The sequence below is a fragment of the Puma concolor genome, chromosome E1 (genome assembly GCF_028749965.1).
Source record: "Puma concolor isolate L17-30 chromosome E1, mPumCon1.1.hap2, whole genome shotgun sequence".
In the NCBI taxonomy this organism is placed as follows: domain Eukaryota; kingdom Metazoa; phylum Chordata; class Mammalia; order Carnivora; family Felidae; genus Puma; species Puma concolor.
In genome coordinates this window covers 41333743-41348134 of record NC_141680.1, presented here as the reverse complement: position 1 = coordinate 41348134, position 14392 = coordinate 41333743, and the positions used below count along the sequence as shown (strand labels likewise).

At 42.1% G+C, this 14392-nt stretch overlaps 1 protein-coding gene and 1 long non-coding RNA gene across 12 annotated transcripts in view; one reads left to right on the top strand and one right to left on the bottom strand.

Annotated features, from left to right (window-relative positions):
• The window catches only part of LOC147574350 (uncharacterized), a 280815-nt gene that overhangs the window by 122700 nt on the left and 143723 nt on the right, over nucleotides 1-14392 (bottom strand). For 8 of the 11 annotated variants that reach the window (XR_015244154.1, XR_015244153.1, XR_015244158.1 and 5 more), the window contains 2 exons: nucleotides 3520-3736; nucleotides 1817-2634 (listed from right to left, as the gene is read on the bottom strand). This is a non-coding gene — a long non-coding RNA (uncharacterized LOC147574350). Of the gene's footprint in view, nucleotides 1-487; nucleotides 1326-1816; nucleotides 2635-3472; nucleotides 3737-14392 lie in introns of those variants that run through there. The other 3 variants (XR_015244163.1, XR_015244162.1, XR_015244161.1) reach the window with 3 other exon arrangements.
• Nucleotides 999-6528, top strand: KRT40 (keratin 40). The gene is made up of 7 exons (XM_025917391.2): nucleotides 999-1445; nucleotides 2154-2236; nucleotides 2499-2655; nucleotides 3507-3668; nucleotides 3748-3873; nucleotides 5216-5436; nucleotides 5964-6528. Exons 1-7 carry the CDS (start codon nucleotides 999-1001, stop codon nucleotides 6061-6063), a joined length of 1296 nt encoding a protein of 431 aa, XP_025773176.1. The 3' UTR covers nucleotides 6064-6528.

Sequence of the window (14392 nt, the reverse complement as noted above, 5' to 3'; positions counted from 1 at the left end):
ACATCTGGGTGGCTCAGTCAGTTGGGCGTCCGACGTCGGCTCAGGTTATGATCTCGAGACTCGTGAGTTTGAACCCCACATCGGGATCTGCTGACAGCTCAGAGCCTAGAGTCTGCTTCCAATTCTGTGTCTCCTTCTCTCTACCCCTCCCCCACTCACATTCTGTCTCTCTCTCAAAAATAAATATTTAAAAAATTTTTTAAATAAATAAAAATTAGGCATAGGAAATGTGGAGAAAGCAAGGAAATTTCCGGAAATCATAGATCACAACTCCAGATCTTGGTAACCAATTTGTCTTTTGGCCTGGAGGGCACAGATCGTACCCATCTGTTACATAAAGTGACTTTTCAATGTGTGCACAGGTAGACATGGTTCACACACACACACACACACACACACACACACACACTTTAAACCCAGAACACACCTCACCCCTCCACCATCTGAGCACAGCAAGACCATAAAAAGCACTGAAAAGACTGCTAACTACAGGGAACATTTTTATGATGGTGGCACAAACAAATAAATGGCATTTAATGAGATGTAATATGAATTTTAAGAGGATACATAAAAAATTTCCAGTGCCCAGGATCAAAATGTGTGGGAATATTGTTTTCGTTATTTGTAATGAGTTGTACCTATAATTACTGAGGGGCCACATTTTCTCCATCTTTCCAAAGTCTGCCAAACAGACAGCGCTTCCTAAGAAGATTTTATTCTGGACCAAACATTTTATCCTATTGGCATATGGAAATAGTGTCCTTTTTTAGTAACCTGAAGTTATGCCTCTTTTATGAAGCATAAAACTCTTCCTCAGCAAACAAACAACCCTGATGAGTGTTCATATGACAACTGCCACCAACAGTGATAAGGAAAACATCCGGTCTGTTCCGTAAATACCCATTTGGGGGACTGTATAAAAGTCTCAGGAGGGAAGGAGACCTCGGCAGCCAGTCAGCCGGAGTTTTGCAACTAGTCTTGGTTCTTTGTTCGATAGGATGACTTCGGACTGCTCCCCTACGTGCTGCTCCTCTGAATCCTGTGCCACAGCTTCCGACTGTGTGTTCGCTTCACCCTGTTCCATGGAAACCACTCACCTCCCCAGCGCCCAAGCCACCTCCAGAGGCCAGACCCCTAGCTTCCTATCTGGGTCTCGCTTGGCAACAGGCTGTGTCACACCGTGCTACTTGGCTGGGAATTGTCACATTCCGTGCTTGGTGGGGAGCGGTGCTTGGTGTGAGGATGGGATGTTCAACAGCAACGAGAAGGAGACGATGCAGTTCCTGAACGACAGACTCGCCAACTACCTGGAGAAGGTGCGAGGCCTGGAGGAGATGAACGCGGAGCTGGAGTGCAGGATCCGAGAACAGTGTGAAGGGGAGGTCCCCCTGGTGTGCCCCGATTATCAGTGTTACTTCGACACCATTGAAGATCTCCAGCAAAAGGTCTGGTGTCTCATTGCCCTAATGTTCCACCCTTCCAATCTGGGATTTGCTCCACCTTTATACTAAAAGAGGCTATTCTATGGAAGTCCCCCCAGGGAAAGGGGACTTTTCAGGAGGTAATGTGACCCAGAGGAAAGGGTGGTGGGCCGAAAGTCGGGAAACGTCAGCATTAGCCCTGGGGATGCCAGTAATCCCTGACGGCCATAATAAACTCTCTCATGTCCAGACTTTTACCTTCATCGTCCAGAGAGTAAGGAAAAACTGTGTTATACCCAAAGTTAATTCTGTATGCAACACTGGGTGTTTATATTTATATTTTAACATAGATATTGAAATGTCATCGTTTTAATCACATAATTTCACCCTAGGAATCATTTTCTTACAGATGAATTTTTATTTTCATGGAGTGGGGATAGAGTCATAATACAAACCACGTATGGAGAAAAATCAGAGTTCAACTGTCAAGGAATATTGCAAAATGTCTTAGGCCGTTGAAAAACTAACCTTTTTTATCTATTTCTTTTATAAATTGGTCCTGCTTGTCTCGTCATGAAGTGACATGGCTAATAAGAGAAGTAGGCTGAAAGCTATTTTATACTTTCTTATAAAGACTTTTAAAAGATAAATAATGGCATAGTTGTTAAATGAATAGATATTTAGGTTTCTTTCAAAGGGCCATCTATTACATAGAACGACCTTCCTTCCCAGATCTTGTGCACAAAGGCAGAGAATTCTAGACTTGCTGTTCAGCTTGACAACTGCAAACTGGCTGCCGATGACTTCAGGTCAAAGTAAGTTGAATTTGAACTTGAGAATAATTTATGACTGCCTCTCTCTCACTCTCTCTCTCGCTCTCTCTGTCTCACACACACAAGTGCGTGTGCACACACCACAAATATTCTCTCTATAAGCTTTTTTAAAGCTAAGAATGCTCACAAAATTCACATTTATTATTTGGGATGTGGCTTCCTTGAGTCCTCTTGTCACTCCCCAGCATCCCCAGCACTGTCTCCAGCCAAGTAAGCATTGGCTGTATCTCTTTTGCCGTGAAAGGTACGAGTCTGAACTGTCTCTTCGCCAGCTGCTGGAGACGGACATTGGCGGCCTGCGTGGGATCCTGGGTGAGTTGACTCTGTGCAAAGCCGATCTGGAGGCCCACGTGGAGTCTCTGAAGGACGATCTCCTTTGCCTTAAGAAAAACCACGAAGAGGTGAGGAAAGTGGCAAAATTGCTGAACAAATGTAGAAGGGACAAAGTCAAACTGATACAGTCTGTGTTGTGTACCTAAATCGAACTTGGGCAGATACCGCTCATGCTAGAACAAAAGTACTCAGGGCACTAATGCTGTTGGGCCTGATCATGGCAGCATGTCATGTCTCTGGATGTACATGTGAAATGGCCCTGGCCAGTGCCACAGGGATGAACCAAACTGTCCACCTGTCATTGCTGTCTGGAGGGGGTAACTCCCACAAACAGCCTTCCTTGGAGGCTTTATGGCTTACCTAACTCTAACCTATAAGGTTTGAAAATCTGGATTATTGATAAACACAGGGTGTGAAGGCCATTTCAAAAAGGGGATAACACCTTATGCAATATTTGGGCCAAATTTTTAAAATATTCTGTACCTATAAACTTTTTAAAATCATAAAATATGAAGTATCTGATTATCTCACATCAATGAGGCTAAAAGGTGAAAAGCTGAAAGATGTAATATAGTACATTTCCCCTTTGAGCATTGGTTGATGATAATAATAGCATTTATTGAGACCTTCCTATGTGCCAAGGGCTTTCATAAGTGCTTTCTATAAACATTAACTCGTATCTCTCACAATAAGTCTCTGGGAACGGTAAAATTATTATACCCATTTGCAGATGCAGACACTGAGCTACGAAAAGAGATTGCAACCCAAGCAACTGAATCTAAATCCCTTTAGATTTTTTACACTTTCACTCACTCCTCCCCCAAAACAGAAATGCGACGCCCTTGGGATGTCAAAGTGAATCCCCCCCCTCCCCCGCCCACCCACCCTGTCACACTCTTGACTCCATTCCCCCATTCAGGAGGTCAACTTGCTTCGCGGACAGCTGGGTGACCGACTCAGCGTGGAGCTGGACACTGCCCCCACCGTCGACCTCAACAGGGTCCTGGATGAGATGCGCTGTCAGTATGAAATGGTGCTCGCCAACAACCGCAGAGACGTGGAAGAATGGTTCGCTGTTCAGGTCAGCTCCTGGAGCAGGAAGGTGACAGGCTTCCAGATGTCTGTCTTACTTGGGTCCTCTGATCACACCTGTGTTTCAGACAGAGGAGCTGAATCAGCAGCAGCTGTGCAGCACGGAGCAGCTGCAGGACTGCCAGACAGAGATCCTGGAACTGAAACGCACAGCCAACGCTCTGGAAATTGAGCTCCAAGCACAGCAAAGCCTGGTATGCCACTCACATACTGAGGAGTCAGGCCCCGAGATGCCATCCCCTCTTCCAAACCCCGAGGAGACAGCCCCACAGTTCATGTGGCAGAAAGTCTCCATTTCCAATGTGCAAGGAGTATATTTCCTTGCCTTTCCTAAATACTGCTGTTTACTGAGCTAGGGGCAGAAGCGATAGGTCAACAGCTTGTACTGTCCCAACGGGATGCCCTGACCGCCCCTTCTGGGCTTGAGTGTGATCCTGCAGCACCTTCCAGAGACAGGGAGAGAGGGGAAGAGCAGGAGCAGAATGAGAACAGAACCTCTGAGCCAAAGGCACTCGAGCCTTCCAGTGGGTTTTGAAGCTCTTTTTTTTTTTTTAATCTTTTTTTAATGTTTATTTATTTCTGAGACAGAGAGAGACAGAGCATGAGTGGGGGAGGGGCAGAGAGAGAGGGAGACACAGAATCGGAAGCAGGCTCCAGGCTCTGAGCTGTCAGCACAGAGCCCGATGCGGGGCTCGAACTTACAAACCGTGAGATCGTGACCTGAGCCGAAGTCGGTCACTCAACCGACTGAGCCACCCAGGCGCCCCTGAAGCTCTTTTGATTCGGGCCAGGTTTCCAAGCTCACCATCATAGAAAACAATGGTATTCAAACTCTGCATTCTACCACTATCCTAAACTTTCCCAGGATCCAATCTCAACTGGACCCTTCACTGAACCCCCCCCCGACCCCCACCAAGCAACGAGGATACCGTGCACTGAAGATAACACTAGCCAGTTCCAGTCAAACACCCCTGTCTGTGCCACGTTAGGCCCTATGGAGACTAGGTGAATGACAGCTGTGCATTCATCTTGTGAGAGCCTTACTTTATGGGATAAATCCCTTTACTAAGCCCGTTATACAGATGAGGAAGACTGAGATTCAGATTAAGTTGCAGGGATCATGCAGTTTTTAAGAGGCAAAAGTGGAAGCTGGATCCAGCTGGTTCAATCCCAGAGCCTCTTAACTCCCACTATATGGCTCCTCCCTGCCTCAAGTCGATACCCAACTTCAGTATACTGAAGGTTGCAGCGGGCTTGGGGGTGTTAGTAATAACTCTTACCTAGCTTTTAAAGTTTTTTTTTTCAGGAACTCTTCAAAATGCTTTACACATATCACTCATTTAATCCTCACGACCCTCCTAGGAGATAGGTACTTTGCATTGCCCACTTGTTATAGAATAAAACTAAGGCTCAGAGAAGCTAAGTAATTTTCAGAATGTCACTAGGCTACACTAGGGTAGAGCAAGGCTTTGGAAACAGGCACTCTGATCCCAGGGATTATGTTATACAGCCCTCCTGAGTACACTTCCTCTGCAGACAGAATCTCTGGAATGCACTGTGGCAGAGACTGAGGCCCAGTACGGTGCACAGCTGGCCCAGATGCAGTGCCTGATCGATAACGTGGAGAACCAGCTGGCGGAGATCCGCTGTGACCTGGAGCGGCAGAACCAGGAGTACGAGGTGCTGCTGGACACAAAGGCCCGGCTGGAGTGTGAGATCAACACGTACCGGGGTCTCCTTGAGAGTGAGGACAGCAGGCAAGTTCCACACGTTTATTCTCAAAATCCCCCAAGTCACAAAGAGGCTCTTGTAGGAGAATCCTGTTTCCCCAAGATCTGCCCAAGGTCAAACCTCTCTAATGTGTTAAAGGATCTCCTTACAAGAGTTAAAAAACAACAACAACAACAACAACAACAACAACAACAACAACCATGACTGAGGCTAATCACACGATATTAGAAGTGTTCACAAAGTATTCTAAGTTCTAAAGCAGAATAAGTATCACACATAAAATTCCATGCTGGAGATCTCCCTTGGCTCCTGCCTCCCACCAAAGGCATAAGAGGACATTTTGCAAAGTGAAGTAAATACATATAGTTGTATTGAGCTGGCACAGCTGCAATGGGCACGAAGCGACAATGCTGGGTCCAGGCATAAAATAGGCTTAAGTCAAATGTTATTCTGCAAAGAGCGTTCAAAGAGTGGCAGATTTGGGCACAATCTTTTCTGACTTGAAATGTTATCCAGCTTTCCCCTGTTGAACTTAGTTCAAATTTCTCCACAGGCTTCCCTGTCACCCATGTTCTACCACAAGCACGTCAGACAACACTTGTGAGCCATACTCCGCGTATGTGATTTGCACGCTGGAAAACTGCTGTGTGTGAATGCTAAATCCCCAGCGAGGCGGATGGAGGCTTCAAAGCCAGCAGTGTCCTGGAAAGGAGATGAGGGCTTCAGTCAGAGACATCCAAACTTGAAAGTCAAGAAGGGTTTTCCATCCTGGGGAGCCTGGGTGGCTCAGCCGGTTGAGTGTCCCACTCTTGGTTTCGGCTCAGGTCATGATCCCAGGGTCGTGGGATTGAGCCCAAGTCAAGCTCTGCACTGAGCGTGGAGCCTGCTTGAGATTCTCTCTCTCTCCCTCTGCCCCTCTTCCCCTCTTGCTAATGCTCTCTCTCTCTCTCTCTCAAATAAAATTTTAAAAAAGGGTTTCTATCCTGAACTTGTCCTCTAAACATCCTTGGTATATTTCTGCTTTATCATTTCCTCTCCTGCCAGCTTATTTGTGATATTCTAGGAGTCTATAAAGCTTTCTTGCTAATCTCCAAATAAAATGTATTCCATTTTTTTTAGCATGGTAAATATAAACTTTGTGGCTTATTACTGCAGATGTGATAACCATGTGATGCCAAGGTAATTGCCTAAACCCATGCCGACAGTTTGATTTAGCACAAACCAAAGCTGAAGATAGTTTTCTAACTCCTCAATTACAACAGGTTAACTAATCAATGCAAAATGTCATATATCTTGGAAGACAGTTGGAACTTTAGGAATAAATTTTATTTTATTTGTAATTACAAAAGTTCAAGATTCCATTTTTTTTTTCAATTTGGCACACGAAAGGGGAAAAAAATCAGTTATAATTCAACACCCGAAATATCCATTCTCGGTATCTTGGGAACTTACAGTTTTCTTTCTTACAATAGGTTTTTCCATATAGTGGTAATCATATTTACATATGCACATAGTTGAGTAACGTATTTTTTTACTATGTCATGTAAGCATTTTCAATCCTAATAAACATATAAGATTGTCTTGTGACCATTATGTTAGCGGCTGCATAAAATACCATAAGGTACCTAGGTCTGTTATTGAACATTGGGGTATAAGAATAATTATTCACAGGGGTGTCTGGGTGGCTCAGTCGGTGGAGCGTCCGACTTCGGCTCAGGTCATAATCTCACTGTTCATGAGTTCGAGCCCTGTGTCGGGCTCTGTGCTGACAGCTCAGAGCCTGGAGCCTGCTTTGGATTCTGTCTCCCTTTCTTTCTGCTCCTCCCCTTCTTGCACTTTGTCTCTCTCTCTCTCAAAAATAAATAAACATTAAAATTTTTTAAAAAAGAAGAATTATTCACATACATTTAAAAAGCAAAACAGAGGGGTGTCTGGATGGCTCAGTACAGCTCAGAGCCTAGAGCCTGCTTCAGATTCTGTGTCTCCCTCTCTTTCTGCCCCTATCCCACTTGTGCGCTCTCTCTCTCTCTCAAAGATAAAAAAACACTAAAAAAAATTTTTTTAGTAAAGAAATAAAAAAGCAAAACAGAGAACTCCACTTCCAGAAGATGAAATAGATGTACATTTCCTTGTTCCTCTTCCTAAGTTTGGCTAAAAACCCTAGAAATTACACATAAGTACAGCATGAAGGAGATCTTTATGGTGCATATCTTGAGTTGTGTATCATGAATGCTGAGGTAGTTACATGAATCTACATAGGTGAAAGAAATAAACACATCATACACACACACATTGTGTGTGTGTATATATATATATATATATATATACACATTGTATCCATGTCAACTTCTTGACTTTACAATTGAACTATAGCTGAGCAAGATATAACCACTTTAACCACAGGAGAAAGCTAGATACATGGGACCTCTATGCACCATCTTTGCAACTTCCTGTGGGTCTGTAATTGTTTCAAAATGCAAATGTTCTTTTAAAAAACACATAGTGGTTTTTAACCCAGAGGTTTCCACCATATCAATCTCTGCCATCCACCCACCCTCAGACTTTCCCACGGTTTCTTCTCTGCCTTGGTCAAGATTATGGCAAAGCAAATATTCAGCATCTGTAATAATTCCCAACGAGCTATATCCAATTTCCTCTCAGAAAAATGCACATGACTACCTTCTCTCGATCTATAACATTTTGTATGGATTCACTAATCTATTTTTATTTTCTGAGTTAAAAATATTTCCAGTTTGGCTTAATGCAAAATCAAAGTGGAACTGAAGTAGGAAAATATCCTTAAGATAGAATAACCACTTTGGGGACTTTCGTGTTACTTTTAGCCTTCCATAACTGTTTTTAGTTTTGGCATAGTATTGCACTAAATATTATGTTAAAGACATAGGCTAATTCTAGATCTGACCTCTTCTTGGGTTAGCCTGCCTGTTCTAAATGGTGTTAGGGTGGGAGGACTCCAGCTTCTTTTTTTTTTTTTTTTTTTTTTTTTAACCATAGTACACTTTCACTGGCCAAATGGTCTTTCCTTTCTACTTTCCAACAATGATAAAAACTTCTAAAATCCTAGGGGCATTAAATTATGTCTACTCTGCAGTAGTGTAATAGATTCATATTTGCATGGCAATAAATATGTTTTTAAATCTGGTTATTGGAAAAGTATAGACCAAAATTATCATTGATACAAATCTGGATCATTGTGAGCTCTATAGTTAACCAAACACCCCACAACAAAGTAATTGCTAATGATGATGATAAATAGTCACATTAAGTGAATTATGCACAAAGAGGAAAGATTTCCATCACTGAAAACTGTGACATCCCAAAACAGCCCTCAGAAGCCTTCCTCCAGGGACACCTCGGTGGCTCAGTCTGTTAAGCATCTGACTCCTGGTTTCGGTTCAGGTCATAACATAATCTCATGGTTTCATGAGTTTGAGCCCGGAGGCAGGCTCTGTGCTGACAGTGCAGAGCTTACTTGGGATTCTCGGTCTCCCTCCCTCCCTGCCCCTCCCCCACTCATGCTGTCTCTGTGTCTCTCAGGATAAATAAACTTAAAAAAAAAAGCCTTCCTCCAAACTGTAGGAATTCCATCTTTTTCCATGTGGGCATATGCAGTAGGCATTCCCCTGGGTTGTCAAACACTGAAAAATGGCCACTGTACTTTTGGATAAAACAGTTAAGGCCTTTCTTGGTAAAATCTAGTAGAATCCTAATTTTAGTTAATAATGCAACATCTTCATAGCTTTAATAATGCACTAAATAAGATGCCTGTATTTTTAGCACCTAGTGTTGCATAAAAAGTAAAATCTAAAATATGACATATCATGGGGTGCCTGGGTGGCTCAGTCGGTTAAGCGTCTGACTTCAGCTCAGGTCATGATCTCGTAGTTTGTGAGCTCAAGCCCCGAATCGTGCTCTGTGCTGACAGCTCAGAGCCTGGAGTCTGTTTCAAATTCTGTGTCTCCCTCTCTCTCTGCCCCTCCCCCTATTCATGTACTGTCTTTCTCTGTCTCTCAAAAATAAATAAACATTAAAGAATCTTTTTTAAATAATAAAAATATAAAATGAAATATAATGCATCACTCATCTGTAAGAACCAGCACAAAACTTTGCATTCTAGGTTCTGAGTACAGCCCACCATGACGACACTCAGGCAAAACAATGGCCTCAAAATTTGCCTGCTCTAAATGCAAGAAGCATTCATGACTTGAGGACACAGGCTCCTCATTGTACCTATTTAGTATTTACAATTCATGGGTTCCTTGCTGGCCCCACAGAGGCCATATTCCCTCCCTATATCTCAGCTACTTATCTCAGGCTGGACCTAAAGCCCATCCTTCCTCTCCCCTGCACTGCCCCTTTCCCAGAAGGCTCCAGCCAGGACAATGCTGTGAAGGGAACTCCTCTCTATCACTCTCAGACTTGCTCTTCCAGCATCTGGAACATGCTGCCTCCCCAGTCTCTTGAACTAAAGATTAAAGCCCTGGTTACACCTTTCCTAACTGCAAGGGGACAGGAAAGAGTAATCTTCCCCTGTGCCCCCAAGGAGAGGAGAATCAAATATGGGTGAGCCCTGGATTCTCTCCCAGAGCAGCCTTGAAACACCTAGATGGAGAAAAATGGAGGGAACCTCAACAATAAATACGCCCTGGAGAAACAAAGCAAGGAGAGCTTGGAGCATGGCAAGGAATACAGTTTGGTTAGAGTGTATGCAGGGGGTACAGGAGCCATGGGATGTGAAGTACAGTCAGCTGGATCAAGACTATGGCAAGTCTTGATTGCCTGGCAATCAAGAGTTTGTACTTTGCTCTTAGGAAGCGCTGGGTATTTCTGCACCGGAAAATGGTGTTATGTTAAGGCAGACAAAGAAGGTCTTCAAGATAGGCTACGTCATATCATGCTTATAGGTTAGCCAGATTTCGCAAAGTCAACAAATGAGCTGGTGGCAGCAAAATGATGGTAACAGATAGATACCCACTGCTGTCTCAAAAAAATGGGTAATGAAGGAAAGACACTGCTTTCTTTTTTTTTTTAAATTTTTTTTTTCAACATTTATTTATTTTTGGGACAGAGAGAGACAGAGCATGAACGGGGGAGGGGCAGAGAGAGAGGGAGACACAGAATCGGAAACAGGCTCCAGGCTCCGAGCCATCAGCCCAGAGCCCGACGCGGGGCTCGAACTCACGGACCGCGAGATCGTGACCTGGCCGAAGTCGGACGCTTAACCGACTGCGCCACCCAGGCGCCCCGGAAAGACACTGCTTTCAAAGCCAAAGTGGCTGCATAGCTAGGAGTTAGACAATATTAAGATCTGTAACAAACATGCTTACAGGGAAAGGAAAATTGGTCAAGTAGTAAAGAAGATGTGCAAGATGCAAGAAAAGGGTACATAATTGATGAAATGTGGTCCTGAAAGAAACAAAGAGAAATCAGCTCCAGAGCACAAATAAAGCAGTCAGCCATGCAACGAAGGAAAATCACTGCCTGAGATACACAAGAAGAGAAGTGAGAAGATGGAGAAAAGAGCACAAAAACAAAGATATAACAAAAATAGTTGTCTAACTCTTTTTTAAAAAAAATTTAATGTTTATTTATCTATCTTGAGAGAGAGAGAGAGAGAGAGAGAGTGAGAGAGAGCATGTGCGAGCAGGGGAGGGGCAAAGAGAGAGGGAGGGAGAGGAAGAATCCCAAACAAGCTCTGGGCTGCCCGTGCAGAGCCCGACTGGGGACTCGAACTCACAAACGGTGAGATTATGACCTGAGCCGAAATCAAGAGTCAACACTTAGCCGACTGAGCCACCCAGGTGCCCCATGTCAAACTCTTCTTCTGATTCTGAAAGTGATACAGCCAATTTGTGGGATGTGTACAAAAACATAAAGAAGAAAATAACTCTCATCAATAATTATAAAATGCAAAGAAGTCCACTCTTAACATTTAGATATCTTTCCTTCCAGTCCTTTTTACACGTTTTTAAAATTATTACTATTTCAAATGCTGTTATTTTGTGAAGCAAAATTTGTCCATTTTTTTGTGGTTTCTTGATTTTGAGTCACTGTTATAAAGGTCTTCCTCCACTCTTCATTTGTAAAAGAATTCTCTTATGCTTTCTCTTAGCACATTTATGACTTCCATTTTTCACAAGTGAAATTACAAATGACCCATTTGTAATTCAAGTACATGAATAAAGTAGTAAGCATTCATAGAGCTACACAGCTCTATCAAATCTTAACTTTCTATGTTAACCATACTTCACTGGGATTTCATTTTCATACAAGAAAACGTATCAATGGTGGAAAGCATGTAGTTCCATGAAACTTGAAAACCATACACAGTCATGTAATCACATCCAGATCGAGACATAGACTAGAACATCAAGATGTGAAATATCGACCTTGAGAGTTCCTTCATGCTCCTTCCCAGTCAGCTCACCTCCCTCATGAGGAGACAACCACTATTCTGATACCTGACACCGTAGAAGAGTTTGGCCTGTTCTTAAAGTTAATATAAATGTAATCATACTGTTTGTACCCTTTTGTGCCTAAATTCTTCAGGTTGATATATATTTTTTTAATGTTTATTATTTTTGAGAGACAGAGAGAGCGTGCGGAAGAGAGAGAGAGAGAGAGGGAGACACAGAATCCGAAGCACGCTCCGTGCTGACAGCTCAGAGCCTGACACGGGGCTCAAACCCATGAACCATGAGATCATGACCTGAGCTGAAGTCAGACGCTTAACCAACTGAGCCACCCAGACGACCCAGGTTGACATGTTTTTGAAGCTCATCCATGTCATTGTGAATACCAATAGTTCATTCTTTTTGTTGTCAAGTTACTAACCTATTCTATGAATATACTACAGTCTGTTGATCCATTGTGTTGTTTGTGAGCATTTGGCTTGTTTCCATTTGGGTGCCATTAAGAATAAAACTGCTAGAAGCATTTTTATGCAAGTCTTTTTGTGTACATACGCACTCATTTCTCTCGGGCATAGAACTAGTCATGATACTGCTGTGTCAAAGGGAAGGTCCTTTATATCTCAAGTGCATATTTTCACCCAGCCAGTGGCTTGTCCTTTCTCTTTCTTAGTGGTATATTTTGATCAGTAAGAGACTTTAACTATGATGAAGTCAAATTCATTGTTTTATGTTTAGTGCTCTCCACGTGCTAGTAGTCTTTGTCTGAACAAGGTTATGAAGATCTTCTTCCACGTTGCCTTCTAAAAGTTCCATACCTGTAACCTTCACATTTAAGTATTTAATCCATCTTGAATTAATTTTTATATAGAGTGTGAGGTACAGCTCAAGATGTATCGATCTCTGCTGTACGCAATTATCTAATTGATCGGCAACATTTATTGAAAAGGCTATCCTTTTCTCATGGACTTACTTCGGAAACGTTGTCAAAAATCAACTGACCATATGTATGTGAGACTATTTCTAGAATCTTTATTCTAAAAATTTTTTTTTTTAACGTTTATTTATTTTTTTTGGGACAGAGAGAGACAGAGCATGAACGGGGGAGGGGCAGAGAGAGAGGGAGACACAGAATCAGAAACAGGCTCCAGGCTCTGAGCCATCATCCCAGAGCCCGACGCGGGGCTCGAACTCACGGACCGCGAGATCGTGACCTGGCTGAAGTCGGACGCTTAACCGACTGCGCCACCCAGGCGCCCCTAGAATCTTTATTCTATTTCACTGATCCACTTGCCAACCCTTATGCCAATATCACACTGTCTGATTATAGTAGCAGTATAGTAACTTGTATGAATTTATACTCCCACCAGCAATAAATGAGAGGCTGTATACAGTACATTTGTTACCAAACTGTGATTTTTTTTTTCAGTATGATAGGGAGAAAGATAAAATAAAATCTCAGTGTAGTTTAAATTTACATTTCTTCTTTATGAGTGACATTGAGCATTTTTTCTAAGGTTCTTTGTAAATTAAGTGCCTGTTGTATTTTCTTTCTGGTCACTGTCTATGGAGTTATTGCAAATATACCTTCCCAGTTTGTCATCTGTCTTCCAATTTTATAGGTTGTGTTTTGTATCAATGTAAAAGTTATCTGATGTTGTCAGATTTATAAGTTTTTATGGTTTCTTTATTTTGGTCATTATTAGAAAGGCCTTCTGTCTTCAACTTTATAAAAAGAATTCTCATATTTTTAGCACAATTATGATTTCATTTTTCACATTTGAATCTTTGATCAATTTGCAATATGTCTTACTAGGAAGGATGAGTCATTATCCCAACATTTCCTGCTCTGCCTTCTACCTCAAGTGATACAGAATTGTCCCCAAACTACATATGATAGTCTATCTTTCCCCCACTAGTTTTAAATGTCACATTTATCATACACTAAATTCCAGTCTGTTTGGAAGTCTATTTTAGACCTCTTATTCTATTCTATTGATCTGACTACTCATGCATCAATACTATAGTATTTTGATTAGTGAGTCTTTAAAATAGGAAGAACTAGTCTCTCTGGGGCTTCCACTTATAGAAGTTTCCTGGCTATTCAAATTTGATTAACTTTTCTCATAAAACTTCAGAATTATCTTGCCTGGTTAAAAAAAAAATCACATTTTTGAGATTGGGAGGATCTCAATAAGTTTAGTGGGATCTAAGTTAAATTAATGTGGAGATAATTGACATTTTTATAGTGATGGATATAGTATTTCAGTCCAAGAACATGATATATCTTTCCATTTATTCTAGTTTTCTGTCCTTCAATGTATTTTAATATTTTATTCATGTAGTCTACCTTTCTAACTAAATTTATTCCTATGCATTTTATATTTGGTGGCACTATTGTAAATTAATGTTTTTTCCTTACCTTATGTGATATGCAGAATAATGCGCCCCCAAAGATGTTCATATCCTAATCCTACAACTTTTGAATATGTTAGGCTACATGACAAAGGGGAAGTAAGGCCACTAATCAGCTGACCTTAAAATAGGAAGA

Coding starts and splice junctions, on each gene's coding strand:
- KRT40 (XM_025917391.2), top strand. CDS start 999: ATGACTTCGGACTGCTCCCCTACGTGCTGCTCCTCTGAATCCTGTGCC. Junction 1,446..2,153: donor TTGAAGATCTCCAGCAAAAG/GTCTGGTGTCTC, acceptor CTTCCTTCCCAG/ATCTTGTGCACAAAGGCAGA. Junction 2,656..3,506: donor TTAAGAAAAACCACGAAGAG/GTGAGGAAAGTG, acceptor TCCCCCATTCAG/GAGGTCAACTTGCTTCGCGG.